We start from the raw sequence: 24,074 nt of genomic DNA, 5'->3' as shown, positions 1-24,074 counted from the left end.
CTTTTGAAACACAGCCAAGTTACCTCATGATGAAAAGAAAATTTTGACAATTTACAAAGCAGACTTACGGTGTTCCTGATACTGTGACATTGTCTGTTTAAATGGAAAAATTAAGTCTTCAAAAGAAAAAAAATCTATGCTATGCTAAAAAATCTAAATTTCTATTGTCCATTTTTGTAGCAAAATCTATTATATTATATAAAACAACATATTTACATTTGTAATAGGTTAATGACCAACTCAATAGATGATCATCATACTGATGTTAACTGTAATTTTACACAAGGCAAATTACATGGCAAGATTTTATCCAGAGATGTCTTAGATGATTAATTATATTTGGGGGTAAGTGAGAAAACTGCCTTTTTCATTAGATTACTCTTTACATTTTTCTGAGATTTTTAAATATCCACCAAAGAGGAGGTTTGTTAATGTTTGTGCTAGTTCATCGTTTATAATATTCCTCATATGAGGTTTCCTTCAGGGTAGAACTTCTCAAACACACGAAGGTCAACTGCTGTTATGAATGTGTTTTTGTTATTTTCTTAGTTTTTGTCCATGATAAAGCACCTTCTGGAATGTAAATGTTTTTGATGAGGAAAAAAAACCTTTGGTAAAGCTTAATATTTCAAAATAAAACCTGTGGAAAGCCACTGGATTACTTTTGACATGTCACTGATCTAAACAGCACATTAGGATTTAACATGTTGGTTCATCTCTGTACATACTTGGAGAAATCACTTGATTTAGAATCCTATCTGTATTTTTCAGACCTTTATTGTCTGGCTTCTCATATCTGCATAGCCAGCAGATGGCAGTACTGCATCACATTACACATTAGGAGACAGATATATTGATGGGAAAATTGTCATGATAAACATGAATTCTGGCCAGAACTTCAAGAGAGCAAAACTGACTTCATTCTCTTTGGGTGGGTAGAAGTGCCTCCCCTTCTGCTTAGCAGCACAATGCCGTCCAGGGACAACTGTTTTGTGGCGTAGCAAATCTAAACAATTACCATTCTCCTCCAAACGTGTTGAGATGTCCAGTGGCAATGTATTAGCCGCAGTTAAAACCAGATTTTGTTGGCTTTACATGTCCTGAAGAAACCATGTGCTCCTCACGAATCCAGGTTGATGATATAAAGTTTGGGGAATCCTAGCTAAAGGGGAGAATGACAAGCCTGAGGAGCCTGATCTTGTACAAGCAGAAACAACTGCCCAGCAGTGACATCAATATGGCCATGAAGTGGGCAGATTTTATAGTAATTAATATGTGCAAATGGTGTCCAAACAAAATGTTATTTTGCAGGCAAAAAGTCAGTTCACTGGTCTGGGCGTACTCTCTGAATTACAACTATATGCAAAGGTTTGGGCAACACTGGTCAAATTATATTGAATTTCTCATTCGTAATGTAAAACTACCATTTATTTGCTAAAAGGACCTCTCAGTCATTTTTAAACACAAACGTAGAAATTACTATATTTTAAAGGGTTTATTTATTTTATTTTATTTATTTATGGTTGTTTCCTTTGTTTTGTTTTTTTTTTTTTGAAGGTTTTTTGCTGTAAAGTGCAACATGAAATGAAAAACCAAAATGGTGTGTAGTCCCTGAATAAACCAGTTGATGATTGGAGTGGCTCTGTTTAAAACAGATTTAGTGCCACTCTCTAGGTGTCAGTAAAATGAAGAAGTATCACTGGAGAAAATGACTGATTTAAGAAACAGGGAACTGGTGTTATATTTTGTGTTAAATTCGGCAGATAAAAATGTTGCTTTGAAAATGCAATATTTAGGAGTAATAGCTGTTTTTCACTTGGAAAATCAATACATCTGTTCATCTGACCAAGGTTTGCACACAGTTGTACCTACTGTCTCCCATCAATAAGCTGAAGTGAATTGAAGTAAGCACCATAAGTGAAGGACAGGGTCCTAGTGACTCCCCAAGTCACAGTCAGAGGTTTCTGAGGTAATGATGGTATTGACAGTGGTCTTTACTCAGGAAGTTCCTTGTCTGTGGATGCAGGATGGACAGCAGTGCAGTGTGTCGTGGATAAAGATATCACACTCCGTACAGAACACACTCTTACAAGCAAGACATGTGAAAACCTGCAGAGAAAGGAGAAATGAGGAGAGATACAGAGGAAGAAAATGAGAGGGAAATTAATTAACGGAGTATTAAAAGAACTAATCGCAGGGACATATAATCTTTTGAATGTAAGGCAAAGTGCAGAAATAATCATTCATTATCAGCACCTCATTTCACTGATGCCTACATTGGGTTGATCAAATTCTCTCAGAATATGTTGCATCATAAATCAGTTTGTTGATGTGATGCCCACAAACTATTGAACACAGTGTACATGGGTAATGACAAGGAAAATGCTTTATTTCTTGGCTAACAGGTGAAAAGGTAATTCTGTATATGCATCAAGATGTCATACTCACACTTTTGTCTTTTAACTCGCCTTGACAGGCCTGGCAGAATCTATGGAAAAAGAACAGAACATAAAATGTAGTCCACTCAAATGTCATGACCCTATGACATTAAACAACACTAAATTAAATTATTTAATTAGGGTTCGACTGACTATTGAATGGAAAGATTGGAATCAACACTCTGACTTGAATCTATTATTTATTGTTATACATGAGCACAGCCGATGTAAACATGCCCACCCCAAAAAAAAACACTTTTTTAGTCTGGTACAGTTTAGCAACTCCAACTAACTATGCTTCTTCATGTTTGAGAAAAACAGAATAAGACATTCGATTCCTCCACAAAAGAACTAATTTACTTATGCATGTACCACTACATGCAAGGTGCAACTGCATCTTCTTTGAGACACTATAAGGTGCTTTAATATTTTCATCTGGTGCTTTTTCATATACAAGCTGTCACTGGAACACCACAAATATGTTTTACACCAGCAAAATCAAACACAGCCATGAGGTATTGCTGGAAATTAAAGAAAAATTCAGCTTTCTGCAACAAGCAGTTCTAAACAAAGGGCTTCTCTAGAGACAAGCCACACACCAAACGCTGATAATCTCACATGCTGCAAGCCCCCAGGCTAGGCTAAAGGCTAACCCTCAGAGACTGGACATACCCTTGCAGTTTTTAACCAACATTCAGATGCCCAGAATGGATTTGCTCAGGTAAAAAAAAAATGATGCACATTCTGATGGTGATTTTAAGTCAACATTCCTAATACAGCAGTGCATATAGATATGCTAACATGTTTAACCTGAGAACTGTGTGCTATTTACATCATTTGAGTTTAGATTACACAAGCACGGTCGCTAAGGATGTTCTGGGGCTGCTATTTGATGCTGTCAGACGAGTCTTATTGTTGCAGGCGATTTCAACACATCATGATAGAGCTCATCATATGTACACCGACATATGCCTTGCTGAATACACCTCACTGATACACAAACTTTTATGATAAAAGAATATTAATTACTTTGTTTTAATTAATTTCATTTCATTTTATTAGTTTCTAGTGTAAACACACCTGTCTCCTACGTGTTCTTCTAGAGGGCACTCTTTAAAGGCATCGAGGGGGAAGAGATGGTGGAAAGAGCGGGCCAAATGAGGAGCAGAAACTAGAGTTAAACCTGGAACACACATGCACAAGTACACACACACATGTTCATATGTGCTCATACACACATACAATGAGAATTAATAAACAGCCACAAAGCACAAACATTAGAACATACCACACACTTTACATTCCACAGGCAGCTCAGTGTACTTGGCTCTGCACTGGGGACAGTAGTAACCTCCTAGTGTGAGTCCAGGACCTTCCTCTGAACTCTCCAAGTGCCTGAGGATACAAGATTTAGCATTAATACAGTTAGACTATATTTCAAAATTGTATGCAAAACTTGCAAAGACTTGAAAAGACGCTGAGGTCTTAGAGTGATGAGTTGAAACCATTCAGCTTTTTATCAGAGACTGTGGATGCATATATATATTGGGTTATGTATATATAGGGTTGGACAATGAAACTGAAACACCTGTCCTATATGAGAGAGGGAGAGAGAGAGAGGGAGAGAGAGAGAGAGAGAGAGAGAGAGGAGGGCATACCTTAGTTTTACATTTGTGATCAGTACTTACGACATACTGAAGGAAGGTTTGGCATCTTGATCAGACAAAGAGGCGATGATGTGTTGAGGGAAACCTAGAAAATGGGATTTAATATATATAGCTTAGATACTACACTTTGGTTTGAGTTCCTTAAAAAATCATTTGAACACTCTTAAAACAACTAAGCAAATGTTAGCATTGATGCATTTTATTTTGATCTTCTATCTTGCCAAATTTAGTCCTAGACTAATAATAAGCTCCTGTTAAAACTATAGACCACAGCTTAGTCACTGTGATATGCTGCAGCTAACTAGGGAGGTAAACACTAGCACGGGCTTCCTTTCATGAAGCACCACCATTACACAGGGTTATCAGAGGTGAGTAAGGACCTCCCTTCCCACTAAAAGGAAGAACAAAATTGTATGATTAATATGAGTGAGAGAGTGAGTAAGTTAAAAGCCATTTTAATGAAGTGTTTGAGGAATATTTTGTTCTTACCCATGCGAATCAGGGAGCACTCAGAGGAGGAGCTGGCAGGAGGTGGTTTTACATGAAACATTAACAGCTCCTTAAAATGGCTCTCGTCCAGAATCACATTGTAATTTCCTTTTGAAGAAAAACAATTTGTAAAGGACTCACAATGGAATACTACATTTATCACTTTTTTATTAGATGTGATTGAAATCATAAGTACCTAGTGATAATGTTTCAGAAACATCCATTTCATACTATCTATAAAAAAGAGGACTTATCTACTAGCCTGTTTTGAATTCTATGCATTTGGTGAGGTCACAAAAGCCAAGACATTTGCATATATCCAACAGGTCTGCCTACAGCGGTTTCAGCCAGGACTGCTTTTTAAATTAAGCACAAAATAAAGCAACCAATCAGTTCAAATGTCATTTAGGTATATTAATCTTAAACGTTTGATCTATCAATTGAAAATGGTCAAAAATTATGAAAATTTCTGATGTACACACCAATCAGTCACAAGATTAAACCGACATGAATAACATGAATTATCTTGTTATAAAATGGCACCTGTCATGGTGTGGGATATGTATTAGAAATCCTGTAAACAGTCCATTCTTAAAATTGATGTTTTTAAAGCAGGAAAAATGGGCAAGCATGAGGTTCTGAATGACTTTGAACAGCGCCAATTTTTAACCATAATGTTCTCATCAGAACATCTTCAGAACGGAAGGTCTCATGGGGTGTTCTCAGTATAGAGTGATTAGTACATAAAAGAAAGTGGTCCAATGAAAGACAACCAGTCAATGTGTGACAGGATCATGGGCACCTAAGGCTCACTGATTTATGCTTGATGCATGAGGAGCGACCTGCTAGCCCACCTGGTCCAGTCCTACAGGAGAGCTATGCACTCTCTTCTAATAACTTTCTACCACAACCAGCATTAGTGTTTTCAACAATTTGTGTCATAGTGACTCTCCTGTAGTGTCAGACCAGGCAGGCTTGCTTTTGTTCTCCACATACATCAGTCTTGAAGCCATAGAGTAAAATGGAACCACCGCTTCAGAAAATTGCTCAGTGGTGTGCACTGGTATGTGAGTAGAGTAGAGTGCACTTTATGGCATTGTTTATGAACACATACCTCCTGTTTCTCTAGTGAGAATGGTACACACCCGCACCTCTGCAGACAGACCAATAACTGACACTCTGATCTTGAGTGCATTCAGTGTCTGTTTAAAACAGAAATACACCACCATGTATTATTTAATGGGCCAACAAAGTAGAAAATGGTGTTACCTCCTATGACACATTTTGACTAAGTATCTAGAGCCAATGCTTTCAGTGTACTAGCCTTTTCTCTCAATGTGTAATGAACCAAAACTCTTCATTTACTGTTGAATGCACCATGCACCAAGCTCATTCAGAGTGCAGTTGAGAGCAAAAAGAGAGTAAAAGCATTTAAAATTAACTTATGTGTGACTTATATTACCTTTATAAAATGGGTTATGTAAAAAACACAGTGCATACTTTGATGAGGTCGTAGATGTTGGCTGGGTCACAGGTGGTTAGACTGCTGAAGATGACCAGAATCTCTCTGCTAGTGTGTCCTGGCATGTGTCTAGAGAAAAAGGGAGCGAAAAATAAAGAAACTTCATAATTTTAATGCACATTCAAAGTAGCCCACAGCATTTCCAACACTTTAAGAAAAAACATGAAATTTGGATTGGTGACCCTTGGATGGGGCTGCTCCAAAGCATCTTATTTAATTTCATATTTTTCCATAGAGACAATAAAAACACAGGTGCACCTTAAAGTAGCTGAATGCACTCATTAATTAGGTTATATACAAATGTTTAAAAAAACTGTATTTAATACTCACTTGAGCGTCTGCATGGCGATGTTGAGAGCATTGTACAGTGATGGTTCTCCCACACATGGGGAGTTAACAGCTTTTTTTAAGGCTGCTATGTGCTTCTTAGGGTTGCCTACATCAAAAAAGCACATTAAAATATATTTAGAAGTTGAGGCTGTTTAAGCAATTTTCTCAAGGGGATTAATAAAGGAGACATTTCTTCTTCAGTTGTCTTGGTGATGCGTTAATTTGTCTTCATTTTTTCTACTTTTGTTAGCAACGTAAACCTTCTAATTTACTAACTCAAAGTCTCCCTGGACTATTCTGTTTTACATTATTTCGTACTACTATAAAATAAGAGCACACTTATAAAAGTATATAAATTGTTTAAAAATCTGTTAGTTAAAACATAGTTATTAATGAGGTTGTAAACAACTTAAAATGATCATTAATAATCATTTTTAACACAATAAAATAAAGGGCAACAGTGACCACTTTTTGTCTAATAGATGTCAAGGTCAATAATAAGCCAAGACATGAGAATGTGAATTTAGTCATTCCATTACTAACCCATTTAGTCATTCCATTACATTCCAAACCCCACATTATCATCAATATCTAAAAAAAGACACTTTGTTGGAGGTCAGTTGATTAAAACTGGTGGTTAAATGGTTAAAAGTATTAACAAATATGTGTTGAAGATGACAGGTGTGATGGAGAAGACAATATAACATCAGTATTTTGCAGGGTCTAAGGATTAATTGTGTAGATGGGTGAGGTTCACTACTTGTCAAAAAACAGGTCACTGTTACTCTTTCTATATATATGTTATATATATAATTATTAAATGACTCTTAACTCTGTGTTTTCAACCTAACTACTAACCATTAATAAACAGACTGTAATCCATTTATAAACTTTTATAAGCGTTATTCTAAAGTGGTACCTATTTTGTTATACAAAAACTGAGGTGATATTAGAACAGTGCTACTGAGGGTCCAGTTAGTTTTGGAACACAGATAATAAATATTATTAAATTTCCCTGACATAAATACATAGACACAGAGACAGGCAGACACACACTCAAACATAATTACATACATTCATACACATACAAATATAAATACACAAAAAACAAACCTGCCAAATCTGTCAGTTTCTCAGCCCTTTTGTTCTTGGTGGTAATGATACCTATCTGCAGTTGGGGTAAAGAAACAGAAAGTGCACACACTGAGAAATGCTAGGTATCAGGATTGTACTGTTGAAGATTTAGCTTAACCAAATGTTTTCCATAATCACCAAACTCTCTGTATAGTGTTTCAAACATACATGCTCTGTTTCTGGGGCTTTATATTCTGAACATTTCTCCCTCAATTTAAGGCAAAATGATATTAAATTGTTTGGGCCTCATTAGTGCTCAAGAATTTGGATGATATACTCTGTGAGAACTGGCCTTACATGGCACTCTATATCCTGTGACCTTTATGTCCCCCACAATTTGTTGATTTTCTGTGTGAATACAAGTTCATTTCTATTTCTACTTATGTACATATTCAACTTAACATTCTGTAAAAATACAAACATGCCATAACTTTTTCAAAAGCTACATTATGTGTGTTAATTTGCACGTAACCATATATACACACATAGACTCATTCACACATTACCTGACTTATAGGATTCTGGTCAAAGTACTCGTCCACAAAATACTCCATAAGCTGTAGAACAAAGGAGAGGCTTATGCTAGGTATTGAGAAAAGGACAAGAACGAGTGACAAGAAAAACAGAGAAACGGATGCTTAACTGAAACAGTGTTCTGCTGGTGTCATAAATTCCGTATTTTTTTACGTTTTTTTTTTAATATGGCTTTTTTAATATCCTTTGGAGGCACCGGCTCCAAAAACAGCTTCTACTACTTTTTTGGTCATAGAAAGTTCATGCAAAGCAGGCAAGTGGCTCTGACCTTTAAGGTGGAAGTGAGTCTATTAGGCTTCAGATCCTGGTCCTCCATCGTCCGAGATGAGTCAATGACCACATACAGGTGACGCATCTACACACAATAACAAACAGACGAGCAAAACTAGACTTCAAGAGTAAATACCAGGAACATACAGGTCAGATTCAGAGTGATATTAACAGCTCACCATCCCTAGTCGGACCTGGCCATGACTTTCAAACACTCTACAATATGATGAACAGAAATGAACAGACATTAATATAAGAATACATCTGATATTTTTTCTGCATGCATAATCCTCTAAGCATCTAAACCTCACCTCTTCCTTTTGGCCTGGAAGAGAATGTCCTCGACGGTGGCTTTGAGTGAACCAGACTCGTCCTCCTTCAGGACCTCCCTGAAAAATTGAGGAAAACATCAATTCATCAAGATTAAAACAAATACAAGGGTAAAATGCATTAATGCATCTTTAGCCCTTAGCTGCGAGTTCATTGTACTGCCTCCTGTACAGGGAAATTCTCCATGGATAGATCAGTATTCATGGACCCTTTCTTTGTGGGATTGGAACGATATCAAAATGTTGTTGACCACACTTCTTTTAAGAATAGAGTTCAGCTGATACTCCAGTTTAAACAACTGTAGCACCTCTGGATGGACCTTATACATCAACTTAGTTGCAGGCAGTGGACATCTCATGAGAGCTGGCCAAAATAATGTTACAGTTATATTTTAGCAATATAAGTGCAGGCGCAGCAGGTAATGTTGCAGTCACACAGCTCCAGGGACCTGGTTGTGGGTTTGATTCCCACTCCAGGTGACTGTCTGTGAGGAGTGTGATGTGTTTTCCCTGTGTCCTGTTTCCTCCCACAGTCCAAAAACACACGTTGGTAGGTGGATTGGCGACTCCAAAGTGTCCGAAGGTGTGAGTGAATGTGTGAGTGTGTGTGTTGCCCTGTGAAGGACTGGTGCCCCTCCAGGGTGTATTCCCACCTTGCGCCCAATGATTCCAGGTAGGCTCTGGACCCACCGCGACCCTGAATTGGATAAGCGCTTACAGATAATGAATGAATGAATGAATGAATGAATATATGTGCACTTTATCTACCCCACTGTCCATACAGAGCTCCTTGTTCATTAAAATATAATAACACACTACAATAACTGAAATGTACTGCTTGTTTCAATAACAGCGGACATTTAAAACCAGATGCTGTTGTACCTTATGCATATAGATATATACATTTTATGACCAAGAATTTGTGGACACCTACTGATCCAACATTTCTTCCAAAATAATGAGAATTAATCGATAGCTTGTTCTCATATTGCTACAGTAACATCCTCTGATATTCAAGGTTGGATTTACACGATGTTGTGACATTGCTTTTAGGATTTGAAATCTTTCAGCCACTTAACCCTCTGTGAAGTCAGGTATTGATGATGGATGATATATTCTAGCCCTGCAACTCAACCCAAATGTACTGAGTTGAGCTGCATCACCACAAAAATCACAGTTCTACTGCTAAATTCTTGGGGGCTTTATACCCCTGTAACTCACATATCTAACTGGGCATGGTGACCTTACGTTCATGTGCAGCTGCTCCAGACAGTTCTATTCATTTTCATGCTTTTCTGCATAGATACAAACTGCAGGCCTGAGTCTGTTTGTTGTTTTTGTTGTATAAAGCTTTGCTATGTGTCTCAGAAGTCTTTGCCTTTGGCCAGGCTGCCATTGTAAATACGAATTTGTTCTTAATGACTTGCCTGGTGAAATTAATGTTCAATTAAAAAAAGTCCATAAAAAATACACCGGAAACAGGAGGAAATATACAAGTCATGCCCAAATGTATTCCCTCAGCAACTTATTTCATCTTAAACTAGATGAACTTACTCATTTTATGTAGTTTCTACAATAATATATATATTTTTTTTCAAAATACTATTGTGTCAAAAAGAAAAAAAATCCCACTTTGTGGTGTTCTACAACCCAATATATTTTTATCAATTGCAGTTTTACAGTTCTGAGTATAATCCACCTATTGCTCTGTATACTTCATTAGCCCCCTTTCACCCTGTTCTACAGTGGTCAGGACCCCCACAAAGCAGGTGGTGGATCAGTCTCAGTGCTGCAGTAACAATGACGTGGTGGTGGTGTGCTAGTGTGAGTTGTGCTGGTACATGTTGATCAGCCACAGCAGGGATGCTAGAGTTTTTAAAGCTCTCAGTGTCACTGCTAGACTGAGAATAATCCACCAAACAAATATACAGTAAGTGTACAGTGTATAAAACTGGAGCAGCCCTGTTGTGTCTGATTCACTCATATTAGTGTAACACACATTAACACACCACCACATCAGTGTCACTGCAGCACTGAGAACGATCCACTACCCAAATCACACCTGCTCTATGCTGGTCCAGTGGGGTCCTGACCATTGGAGAACAAGGTGAAACGGTGGTAAGGATGTATGCACAGAAACTTGTGCACTACAGTCTGTATATTGAGCCCGTGTGGTCAGTGGAGCTGAGAAGACGGACAGTGTCAGTGTTTACTTGCCATGTTCTCTCGTAGCCTCCTTCCCATCTCTTCGCTCTCTCTGGTTCCTCGTCCATAACCAAATGTGTAAAAAAACTAACGAATACAAACTGAACTGTAACAAAAATCTAATTAAATTAAAACGAGATTTGAAAGTCAACTGTAAACCAGAACGGTCGACAAACTGCTCGCCGAATTCCCAAGCAAGCCAAAATGTGACGTTCGCGTCTCCAAACTAAGCAAAAATCTGTTATTTATCTATTTATCTGTTATTAATCTGTTAAAATATTACACATGGAATAGTTTTTATACTTCGTAAACGCGGATATTACTTTTCTAATGCTAGCACTACATTCAGCCGCAACTGAGCTGCAGCAAAACCCGTCCCCATTGAACACACCCGAGAGAAACATAGTTCCGACCGTGTTTATTGTTACAGTTACTTTACACGTCTCCTTCATTATAGAAAATAAGAAATACAAAAGATTATCCCATCCTCTCTCGCAATACACGCATACGACAGCAAAAATAATACATTAATACATAATTAATTTCATTTGCGTCATGATAGTGATATGAGAGAGGGTCCACCAGCCTGTTTCTAAACAATGAATTAATTTTTTCTAAGAAAATTAAACCACACAAAACAGGATTGGATTTGTTTAAAAGAAAAAATCTAATTTAATCAATCAATTAAAACGGTAAGAAAGCATTGTACACAGAAAGGAATAATATTAATAATGACTTGTCTAAAAAAAAAACAAATGTACAAATAACTTCAAAAAGACAAAAATACAGTTCCTTTTCATTTGTTTCTCATGATGTGATACTTTGAGATGCTATGAGATGTCTAAAACTAGTATGAAGTCCCTCTCTGGTCATCGATGTAATGGCTAAAAATAATCTCCATTCACCAAATTTGCAGATTTAGATTTAATTTTAATTAAATTTATTATGGAAAAGCTCCATTAAAGGAAAATTAGCCCATATATATATATATATATATATTTAAATATTAGTCACAGATATAAAGTGCTGCAATTTGGAGTAAGTTTAAAGCTAAATTTGAAATTTAAAATACAATCAACACAAGTTTACACACTATTTATAAACAAAAATGGTAAAAAGTGTTGTAATCTGTGCTGCAAAATTTTGGCCATTTTAAAGAAGGACTGCATTGTACATACTCCGAAATCACAAGCAAGTTAAGCTGATCTCATCTGACTTCTAACAGGCATGTAGTTTGCACAATACTAATCTGAGGAACTGTGAGTTTCTGTTACATTTAGCTACATTTGGCTTTTGTGCAGAAACTAAACATTTAGGTTATTCACTTAAGTAACTGTTTTTGAGGAGTTTAAGCTTTCAGTACTAAATTAAGAAAAGTAATACATAAACATTTCTACACAAAACAAAAAACACATCCTGACATTTATCCTCAAATGCTGACCGCCCTGTAAAGGAACCCCACCCATAAAATGAGACCCTATTTACTCTTAGAATCAGTGTGCTGATCAGTTTTGGTCTTCTCCATTGTAAGAAATAGAGAAAAAGAGGGCTGTTCAAAGATCAGAGTTTCTCTCCCTTTATGCTGCTTAATATAAATGACAATATGTGTGTGAAAAGGTAGAAGTCATGTAATACCTTCTACGTCGACAGAGAATAGGCCTTTCAGGTCCCAAAATCGATAACATACAGTTAATTCTTCATGGCAAATTATAATTTGCAACATATTCTAGACAATTTCAAGCCTAACATTATGTTATATAGGCCTGTGACATTGACCCCAACACTGTACATCATTAAAAAGCTACAGAAGTCAGATAGAAGGTTCGAATCAGCTGGAAGGCAACATCTTGAAATCTGTACAGAAGGTAATCTCCACATCTAGGAGGAGTAGGAGGAGTGTGGGAGAGAAAACAACAAGTTGCAGCTTCTCACGGTCTACGGTCATAATCGCTGACTCTTCTCTTGATGTGGGACAGTTTAGCTTTCAGCTGCTTGCTTCTTTTCTTCTTCATTTGATATTCTGCTGACTACAGAGTTGATAGAGACCCAGAGATAAGATAAAAGTTAACAACAAAAAGGAGGGCACAATTACATTTATTAATATGTTTTTAAGTCTACTGCAAAGCAAGTAATTTTTTAAAGGTAAAGTTATTTACCCAGATTTACCACAAGGTTTACACAAGAGATGTTTAGTTAGTTTTTAGTTATGATAGATAACTGTACAATTTCTTTACATGATCAAATAATCACACAAACTTGGTGAATCACATCATTAAAAGAGAAGAACAATTTAAACAGCAGAACAACAGGCACCAATTTTTTATTTCAATATATTACCTTCTTCAAATTTTTTAGTCGGCTGTATTGCTCCATAGCATCCTGTGTTGGACAAAAGGCAAAAATGCAGTTAATGAGCAAATAAAACATGGTTGCCCTCTAACTAGTGGTGCCAATCTGTTCAAAAACATTTTAATGCTAGTATTTCCTTGTTTTTTGGAAGGGTGATAAAGGTGTAGACTGGTATTGCACAACAAACTGTTTAGAGAATTTTTTTGTTTGTTTGTTTCGTTTTTTACACTTTAATATAACATATGAGGGTAGGGGTGGCACGGTGGCGCAGCAGGTAGTGTCGCAGTCACACAGCTCCAGGGGCCTGGAGGTTGTGGGTTTGATTCCTGCTCTGGGTGACTGTCTGTGAGGAGTTGGTGTGTTCTCCCTGTGTCCGCGTGGGTTTCCTCCGGGTGCTCCGGTTTCCTCCCACAGTCCAAAAACACACGTTGCAGGTGGATTGGCGACTCAAAAGTGTCCGTAGGTGTGAGTGTGTGAGTGAATGTGTGCGTGTCTGTGTTGCCCTGTGAAGGACTGGCGTCCCCTCCAGGGTGTATTCCCGCCTTGCGCCAAATGATTCCAGGTAGGCTCTGGACCCCCCGTGACCCTAAATTGGATAAGCGGTTACAGATAATGGATGGATGGATATGAGGGTAGATTTATAAAGCTCTCCTCATCATAGTCCAGTATTATCTTATAATATTATTATAATAGTATTATTAATACTTCAAATCAAGTGTGCTATTGATTTAACAACTCTATATGATCAATATCAATATCTAGAAACAACACACTAGCTTGCAACACACAAAAACCCAAAAAATTTATTAGAAAACAATTACTGTATTTATGTTTTTGTTTCACTATTATTATGTATGATTATACACAAGCTCAATGCTTATTGAGAAGATACATTATTTTAAATAATAACAATATTAATAATGATGAGTTTAGGTGCCTAAGATTTGCACAGAACTGTATTTATCAGCAGTATTTCTGTTCCAAAAAATGTCCTCACCAGGAACTGTGGGCTTCCTTCTTGGAGCCGGTCCAGCTCTTTGTCCACCTCAAGAAGGCCAATGTTGATGTCGTCCAGCTCAGCCTGGAGTCGCTTGTACTCTGAATGGTCCCTGTCAAACTGACGCTTATAATTCTGCCTCTCCGTATCATTACTGATGTGAGGGAACTCACTGAAAGAGAATAAATGAGTGGTTATCATATACTTATTTTCAAATGCATAAGCAGATCCAAAATAAATACTTTTTAAGAATACCTTAATTAAAAATCTCTTAATAGAACACACTCTCTGAAAGAAAGGACCTGAACATTAGAAGAACAAAGTGAATTTCATTAAATAAAAGAAATAAAATATAAATAAAACTCCAAACTGAATCTATGTGAGTGAAATGTTGTGACTGCAAGAGGGTGGAGAGGCGTACTAGCACGTTTTCACTATTTCTGTGAAAATGTTATATTAATAAATATAAATAAATAACCTTAGTTAGCTTTTGAAAATATACTACTGTGAAAATATGTTTATATTGCCTTGGCTGGTCAAAACTAATTATGAATGAACATTAAAATATAATAAGAGATTGCATTAAAAGTGAAAACCAATATCAATGCTGTAAACCTAAATATAGTTTATTCACGTTATTTTAATTAATGATTTTGAAATGTACACAGAGGGATATAGACTTACCTGATTGTTTACTTTACTGTCTTAGTAGCAATTAAAATCCCTACATGCTTAAAATTCATCACTATCCGATCTCAGGACGAATGATTTATAACACAAAGACATAAAAGCAGGAAAACTTTGAGTGTTGGTACCTGCACTTTTCTGACATTGATTCCTCAGGGAAAGGTGAGCAGTGATAACAACCTACAGTACACAATGTGCCATGCAAATGACAACAGCAGATTGCATTCAACTATATTAGTGCTGCTTCTGTACAGAATTCTGCATATACAGAAAACCATAGATAGATATACTATATGACAAAAATTCTATGGACACCCTAATTACTGGGCTACTTTAAGTTGTGAATGCAGATGTTCTTTTGCAGTTGGTATAATCTCCAGAAAAGAGCATTAAAGAAAAATGGGACGCTCTAAAGTAGGTGACTTAAGGTCATGTTTCCCAGTGCCATGCATGGACTATAAGGGCATAAATCCCCCAGCCTTGTGCTATAGAGGAACTTTGTCTCTGTAGTGATGAAGCACTGTTCAATACCTTTGGGATGAGCTGGAATTGTAATTGTGATCCAAAGGTAAAACATGAACTGAAATAAAACTGAATGCCATCAGCTCCTTTCAGAACATTTTATAGGGCTACAAGAATAAGCTGTTATTGCAGTTAGAGGGGGGAGGTAGATAGTTGATGTTCACAGACAGACAAGCAGCCATACACAGAGTAATATTAAAAGAACAGTCACCTGTCATAGTCAATGTCATCCAGTTCATCAGCCGATTCTGCTCCTGTCTCATAGTCTCTCAGTTTACTTTTTGTCCCACTCGTCATGCTGGTCAGGTCAGAGCCCCTGTAAACAAATGACACATTACAGAAAAACTAAAAGAGACACTATAAACAACAGAAAAAGGTCATGAACAAAAGATATTAGGAACAGGGAACAAGGAAATTGACATGAAGGGAAAAGACACATAAACCAATTTAAAGTGCAAACAAAATTTTCATGCCTTTAAAAATGTCTATTTTATACCTTTGTACTGACTCATAACTGGCTGGATACTAGTTGGGCTGTGAATCAGTGGAACTCTGTTATCTGGAGAAATAGAGCTCCATCCAATACCTTTGGGATGAGTTGGAGTGGCGACAAAGTCATTACCTAACCTCACTTCTCCTCTTGAGGTTGACTGCCATTAAATCCTCATTAATGTCTCATTATCTATTGTAAAGCCTATCCCAATGAGTAGAATTAATTTTACTGCTGCAAAAGGAAGCAAACTCGTTGTACTTTATTGAAGCGCTTCTAAAAATGTTGGCAACATAATTGTAGTGTAAATACCATTTCCCAACACTGTGTCTTTCGTAAGCTTTCGTTCCTTGCTCATGAGTAACATTCCATGCCTACCATTACATTGTTTGTTGTAGTGAAAAGAGTTCTGAAATCAAAATGAGATTTTTGTTCATATTTTACAAGAGAATCCTACGCAGTACCTGAGGAAATATCTATTTATCCTTTCACAGCTTTGATAATCAATTATCTAAAGAGCTATCTAGGTCATCATCAAAAATGCTTATATCCACATCACTGTTTTAGATTTAACATGGACTTTTCTGTACACGTAACATCACAGTGTTACACTGTGAGAATTGCTTACTGATGAGAATTTTAATTGAGATTTGAAACATTAGTTTCACTTGATTCATCCAACAGCCAAGTCATTCTGTGGAACAGGTTCTTCGGGTTCCAGTGATAAACAAAGAAAAGTCCACAGGGCAAACATTATAAACATTCTTCTCCACTGTTCTAACCTCAGCCCCCTTGAGCAAACCTTTGAAATCTGCCATGCATATATCTCATAGGTATATACATTTGCTGGATTCTGTTATTTTCTTTTCCTGTAATTTTATAATTCATTCATTTTTCAACATCATGAAAGGTCTCAATACAAAACAAATTCATATATGTTTCTTGTATTTTAATGTGTACACATTTAGCACTGTAATTAGTGTCCATTCTTTTTAAGAGGACTTGATGTTTTTCCATACCTCCAAAGCTCAGATTTACAATCCCATTGCATACATTTGTAAACCCTATTACAAATTTAGACTCATCTGTCCATAAAACCTTACTCCACATCTTCAGTGGTTAGTTTGGTGTTTTAATGCAAATGTTCTTCTTTTGTGTGTATTTACTTTTCACATTCTTTAAGATACATAGATCTGAGTTGCTTTCTCACAGTGGACTGGATCATATTTTTTCCACATCAAATGTGTGCATATTTGTGTATATCTGATGGCAGTACAAGGGTGCACAAAAGTAAAAACAGGGCAAATTACACACTGATAAATCTGAAATTATATCCATTTTTGGATGTTTCTGTCATGTTTCATTAAATGTACTTGTTCCTGATGCTGAAAATGGAATGAAACTACTACCTAATAGTAGTTTTGACTAGAAGTGGGGAAAAAAAAGGTCTTCAAAACCTTACTATCACGTATTCTGAACAATACTTTGTCAAGAAATGTGAACTCACCCAGGGAGATAGACTGGCTTCTGGAAATCTGGGCTTGTGTCAAGGTAAGTCCTAGAGGCTCCAACTTCTTCGTTGTGGTCGTGCAAGAAAGCCTCTGGCTCCCCAGACACATTTGTCACCTGCAGGGCATTTTGACACTTTGAGATTTAGCTCTGGCTTTTCAGTACAAAGTGACCTATTCATCCATCCATCCATCCATCCATTATCCACCGCTTATCCGGGTCCGGGTCGCGGGGGAAGCAGTCGGAGCAAAGAAATTCATTCATTCATTAATTTTCTGAAACTATTTCATCCTGTTCATGGTCCTGGTATCACTGCCCGCAAGGCAAGGACTCAACCAGGGCAGGGTGCCAGTCCAGCAAGGTGCACATAACACTCACACCTATGGACAATTATGAGTAGCCAATTGACCTACCAACGTGTGTTTGTGAGAATAAACCAGAGCACCCAGAGGAAACCCACACAGACACAGCGAGAACACACAAAACTCCTGAGGCAGGGTTTGATCTCACAACCCCTGAAATTATGTGACAGTGACACTCATTGTTGTGCCACCATGTCAAACTACAAAGTGGCCTAGCTTTCATTTATTTTCTAAGCAGCCTTTCTCTTCCCACATCTATTGGAGCAGAGGTAGCATCTCATGGAATCAAAAGTAGGACAGGAATGCTTTGGGGATACAGTGACTTTATGAAAAGAACTTTTAACATGAAATAATGGGAAAATATGTTGCTTCCTTTCTATTGAGACTTATTCATATGAGCCATGAGAGATTTGTTTTTATATATTATTTTTGTCCTTCTCAACCAGCCACTCCCTCTCTTTATGGTAAACAGTCTGTAGGAACATTCAGCCCAAGTAGAAACCGGTTCACCCAGTTCAGCAGCAGATACTAACCACAGATAGCAGCACGAAACTACCAAACTACTGCAGAGGTCAACATTTACCAAGTTGAGCAACTGGCAAACAATGAAGGATTTTTGAACCATTAACTATTAAGGTTTTTTGAACTGGAACACACAAAGCTCAGATTCCACATAGAGATTAAAAAGAGATTGGAAAAATATCCTGTGTACATGAGGAGCTAGTTTGTTATTAAACAATGTTTAACCATGCTTTCTATTTGGCTTAACAGATTGGGGTATAATCCAAATAATATTACCCAATTAAACTGCCTTAAGGGCTGCTAGACACACCCAAAAACTGGACATGAAGTCTGTTCTCAATCTCCCTGCACTTAAGGGTCCTTTGGTACAGACTTCAACGCCCTCCCCTCACAGCCATTGTCATATTGAAATGTATTGACCAGGTGAGATGTCCTGCTCCATGACCTACTCACCCACTTCTCCACACCTTGAGAAAAGGTGTCATGCAAAAGTTTGGGCTCCTCCCAATACACACGTTGTCTGCCATAGCGTCTCATCTCCTGGCGGGTCTTCACGGCAAACACCAGCAGAATGATCAGAGCCACGACCAGCAAGAACCCCAACACAATAGCAATGGCCTTTAAGGAAAGGACGAGGAATTAATCATAGGCAAAAAAGTACATTCTATAAACAGTAAACTAGCAGAGCAACTGGCAAAATGTTAGCGGGGCTCCTGATGACATTAAAAAGGATTTCAATTGTTTTACAGGCCTCAAAAAATGTCACTCAACCGAAAAATACAATTTAAATGTATGGAAATGCTCAGCAAATGGAATAATGGGGTTGAACAATGGTTGATATGTGAATGAACAAGCTAAAGATGCTTCAAACTAGCTCTGTAACCAGACATCACAGCTAAGCCCAATCTCCCTAAAATAGGTATTTATTAGATAAAACTTAGCATTAGATGCTGTGTTCATGCGATGTCAGAAACGGAGAAATACCAGTGTTCCCACTTGTAAACTCCATCTGTATTTACCACTTTTGCAAGTCATTTTTACCACTGGTAAACTCTGGATTCTAGATGATATATGAGCTTACATGATGTGATGTATATCACAACCTTTTACCTCTTTCCCTGAAGAAAATGGCACACATGCATTTGAAACGTCTTATTATGTATGATTTCTGTAGATTAAAGTCATTATCAAATAAAAAATCACTTTTTGGGGACATTGTTGTGAACAGTTGGTGGATTTCAGCCAAGCACCCAAATGGAGGGAAGTTATATTTACTACTTAACCACCTGGTATATACAACCTTCCGATGAGCACTCGAACGCAGTCATAGTCATTGTTCTGATATTATCCTGGATATGCGCAAAAAGTATTCCATTACCTAAAATATCATAATGGTGATATATGTGGTCACATTGCTCACAGCTAGACAAGGACAAACTGCATCACTGAGGAAAAGCACTACTCTTAGGTGCACAAGCAGTTTGGGTAGTAATTGCTTTTGTCTGTTAATGTGATTGAGCTATTAGTCCATTAAAATGGAATTATTCAGGCCCTGACTTCCAGGAACACTGGCTCACCTCCTGAGGATCCACCACACAATAGTGGTACATGTACTGATTGATGAAGATGCCAGATGCCTGTGCTTGGTTCTGGTACTGTGAGCACAGCTGCCAGATCATGTTGTACATCATTGAGCCAGAGGACTGTGCTGTGGGGTTGACGGCCACCAGGTATACCACACTGGCGATAAGCATGAGTGCAGCCAGGATGGCACAGATGATGATGCTGGCGAGGTAGAACTTGTGGGAACGGGCTGCATTCTGTCTGGACACCACCAGGATGAAGATAACCAGAACGGCTATGAAGGTGATTGCTGCGATGCCAATGATGAAGCCCTTGCCAGTCAGAGGGTCCATGTAGTAGCCTCCATAACCACCGTAGCCCCCATATCCACCAACACCACTGCCTCCATATGAACTGCCTCCATATGAGCCACCTCCATATGAGCCACCTCCATATGAGCCACCTCCATAGCCGTATCCTCCGCCCAGTCCCAGCCCCAGCCCCCCCATACCTGTAGCTTCCATATCATAATCCCAGGCCAGAGTAGACGCCACACACACAAACAGTGCCACACACATGATGATGATGATGATGCACATGATCTTCATTACACCAGGAGGAGACTTCCAGCTGTAGTAGTGAAGCATGTGCTCGTCTGGGTAGAAGGCAGAGACGGTGTGGCGGGAGGACTTATGATGTCTAAGAAAAGAAATAAACATATGAGAAAATCAAGGGGGCTGGAGACAAAACAAGAAATAATACATCATTTCAATACTGACAACCTACTACTTGCGTTTAGACAATCACCACTAACAGGGCATGTCTCAATCCCAAAAAAAAAGCTGCCTTGCTATCTATTGTCTACATTGGCAGCTGTGTAACCTAAACATCACGTATCCAAATCCAAACATAATCTTATATAACCTGACTGTCCAATGAAATACATGTACCCACAAATTAGCAACTTTCGAACTTCTTAACATTTAATGGATGTCAAAGTAAAAATATTTATTGTTAAAAATTTGAGCATTTCTATTGGACCATTCATCATATTTTTACATAATGTGAAGGTCAGCTGTTGTGTTCCAAAGATGTAAATTATTTACAAAATTGGAGATTGGAGTTTGGTGTGTTCTCCCCGTGTCTGTGTGGCTTTCCTCCGGGTGCTCCGGTTTCCTCACACAGCCCAAAACACAAATTGGAGGATGAATTGCCAAACTCAAAAGTGTTCATAATGTGTGAGTATGTGAATGAATGCGTGTCACACTTTATTCCTACCTTTCAGATGCACATTTGGCCTAAAAGTAAAATGCTAATCATTAAAGCAGTACAGAAAGTCTCGATAACACTATATCATGAAATTTAACACATAAAAAAATGTAGGCATAAATATTTATATTAATAACAAAATGACTAGCATAGGGCAGAAAATTGATTCCTTTCACTAAATGAAAGATCTTTCTTAAGATCAACATTTTTCAACGTTGCATTAGTATGTAATCGCAGATTTCTGAATTCTTTCTGCTCCCTTATTTTTTTATTTTCTCTAAAACTCTTAATATCAATGAGAAAAGGATAGGTTTTCATTCATACAGTCTTATATTATATTATTGGAGGATTCTTTAGTGGAAATCAAAAGAGATCTAATTTTTATGTAAATATTGAGGTGACTTAAAGAAATACTTCAAATTTCAGACACAGGAGAAAACTGAACCAACTGCTAAGACCTACTAGAAGTACGTCTAAATGTGAAAGAAAAAGTATAAGTTAAAGCATAAGTCACTTACGTCCTCTTACTGTTGCTGTTGCTGTGTTTTTCTGAGCGCAAGGCGAACCCATGTTTGTGTCCACTTCCCATAGTTCCCAAGATTTATTTACCTCAGGCAATGAATTTCCTGTTTGGAAAGTATTGTTTATATTTTATCAATTCTACAGACATTCAAACGGAAAAAATTACATTAAACGTCGGCAGGTTAAGAAAAGAAGTCAGTCCTGTTGTTATATGGTCCACAGACGCTAATTTCAAAACAGCTTGAGTGTGAACATAGCTGAAGTTATATCTTATTCGAATTTTCTATTGTATAAAACTTACCAAACACTAGGTTCACACTCAAGCAATCTAGTTTTTTTTTGTCCCTTCAATACGTGGTTAGGTTTGTTGCAATGTTAACCAAACGTATTCAGGTGTAATCAAACCCACGCATAAATTGCGTTGAGTCGAAAAATGAGTAATTCTGCCTACACGGACACCAAAATATTTAAACATTATGTTGATATGTCTCTATCGCTAACATCTATATATATATATATATATATATATATATATATATATATATATATATATATATATATATATATAAATAACCCAGTAAACATTTTGCCGTTGATTCAACGTTGAAATAACGTAATGACTGCCGTCTAATCAACGTATTATTAAGGTTGAAAATGAAAGTTCAAAAGACGTCCAAACACAGACATTGAAAAGACGACTATTAGACGTATTTTGGACGTCCATTGACGTTATTAATTGGTCCCGAAATAAATGACTTGTTTGAAACGCATTTTGGACGTCCACTGACTTTATCAATTGGTCACAATTTTTAAGATGGATTTTGGACGTCCGTTGACGTTTAAAATATGTCCTTGACGGACAGACTACTTTTAGACCTATTATGAACGTCCAGGGACATTCCTTGTTTACTGGGAAGCAAATATTAGAGCATCCGTGTTATTGTCCAACTATATGTAAACGCTATAAAAACAAAATATTTTAACAAAACACTTTTTGTTGTTGTTTTAATTAATACTACACCACATAGAACACGGAAAGCAAGACTCACCTGTTTCACCAGCTTCAGCACAAATAGAACTGAGTGGAAAACTAACTCTCTCACTCTCTGTCTGTCTTTCTGTCTCTCTCTCTCTCTCTCTCTCTCTCTCTCTCTCTCTCTCTCTCTCTCTCTCTCTCAGGTAGGACACGCCCTACATCACTACTCATCCTCCCTTTACATTTGCTTTGTTTTTAAAGAAAGAATCTGAATGACTGTGTAAATATGTAAATATAAGTATTTTGATCTACAATAATAATGTACTCTGGGTGATTATCAATTTTTTAAAGCTTTACATCAATTCTCTTTCTAAATTTGTAATTTAATAGGTAATCTTAACTACTTTCTCAATTGGGTATTATCATATATATATATATATATATATACGCTTCTCCACAAGGTGGCACTTCAGCAATTATGAATTGGCTGAAAAAAATGTTTTAAATTAATGTTGTGTTCATAATGAAATCAATAAAGTTTATTTTATTGGAATATACTATACTATATATAAATAATGTTAATATAAAGAAGCCCAGGCATTTCTTTCCCTCACCAGTTTCTCCTAGGTGATCCCAAGGCATTCCCAAGCCAGCTGGAAAATCGAATCCCTCCAGGATCTGAGTCTACCCTGTGGCCATGTGGATGTGCCTAGCATAACTCCAGTGGGAAGCATCAACTTCAACTTGCTCCTCTCAGCAGGAAGGAGCAGCAGTTCTACCCTGAGATCCTCCCATATAATTCTCCTTACACGATCGGGGAGCGTAACCTCCTGGAGAAAATTAATTCTGTCCATGTGTATCCACAAATTCATTGTTTCCTGACCATATATTTTGATAAACTGGTAAAAACTGGTTTTGCTTTACACATAAGCTCCCTCTGTAGCTTTATGATCAGGTACAGTGACTGCATTATTGCAGACACTTCACCTAATCTATAGTTGCTCTCACAATCCATCTTCCCACTGCTGATTAAAACCCAAGACACTTAAACTCCTCCACTTGGGGTAGGTATTCATCCCTCCTGAAGGGAGTAAGCCATCTGTTTCCAGGACATAACCATGGAGGTGTTGAACTTCAGACAGACCGCTTCACACTCACCTGCAAACCACTCAAGTGTATCTTTGGGAATGCTGTTATATGCCTACTTCAAATTTATAAAAACTTATGTAGAATGGAGTGGCAAAATCCAATGACCCCTTAATTGGCTTCAAGAGGGTGAAGAGTTGATTTACGAAATCTGTATTGTTCCTGCTGAAATTTAGGTTTGACTGTAGGACATATTGTTCTTTCCAGAACCTTGGCAAAGACTTTAACAGGGAGGCTGAGAC

General features: G+C 37.4%; 2 protein-coding genes across 3 annotated transcripts; both read right to left on the bottom strand.

Moving 5' to 3' along the window:
• Positions 1-55: 55 nt before the first annotated feature.
• LOC136677774 (general transcription factor IIH subunit 2-like) lies at positions 56-11,257 on the bottom strand. 2 transcript variants are annotated; one of them, XM_066655402.1, is made up of 15 exons: positions 10,927-11,257; positions 8,696-8,769; positions 8,564-8,600; positions 8,383-8,469; positions 8,087-8,137; positions 7,560-7,614; positions 6,447-6,552; positions 6,095-6,185; positions 5,709-5,796; positions 4,595-4,702; positions 4,127-4,190; positions 3,727-3,833; positions 3,519-3,621; positions 2,449-2,488; positions 56-2,109 (listed from the first exon to the last, which is right to left on the bottom strand). In XM_066655402.1, exons 1-15 carry the CDS (start codon positions 10,984-10,986, stop codon positions 1,999-2,001), a joined length of 1,182 nt encoding a protein of 393 aa, XP_066511499.1. In that variant the 5' UTR covers positions 10,987-11,257; the 3' UTR covers positions 56-1,998. The 2 variants fall into 2 exon arrangements, with proteins under 2 accessions (XP_066511499.1, XP_066511500.1); XM_066655403.1 differs by lacking the exon at positions 10,927-11,257 and having other exon boundaries at positions 8,383-8,499; positions 8,696-8,758.
• A 72-nt stretch (positions 11,258-11,329) lies between these two features.
• LOC136678772 (occludin-like) lies at positions 11,330-22,865 on the bottom strand. The gene is made up of 9 exons (XM_066656903.1): positions 22,760-22,865; positions 21,707-21,814; positions 19,934-20,618; positions 18,810-18,974; positions 17,471-17,589; positions 15,685-15,789; positions 14,265-14,436; positions 13,256-13,297; positions 11,330-12,945 (listed from the first exon to the last, which is right to left on the bottom strand). Exons 2-9 carry the CDS (start codon positions 21,775-21,777, stop codon positions 12,847-12,849), a joined length of 1,458 nt encoding a protein of 485 aa, XP_066513000.1. The 5' UTR covers positions 21,778-21,814; positions 22,760-22,865; the 3' UTR covers positions 11,330-12,846.
• Between the last annotated feature and the right edge of the window lie 1,209 nt (positions 22,866-24,074).

This window comes from Hoplias malabaricus, chromosome Y (assembly GCF_029633855.1).
Source record: "Hoplias malabaricus isolate fHopMal1 chromosome Y, fHopMal1.hap1, whole genome shotgun sequence".
NCBI lineage: Eukaryota > Metazoa > Chordata > Actinopteri > Characiformes > Erythrinidae > Hoplias > Hoplias malabaricus.
This window is presented reverse-complemented; position numbering and strand designations above follow the sequence as displayed.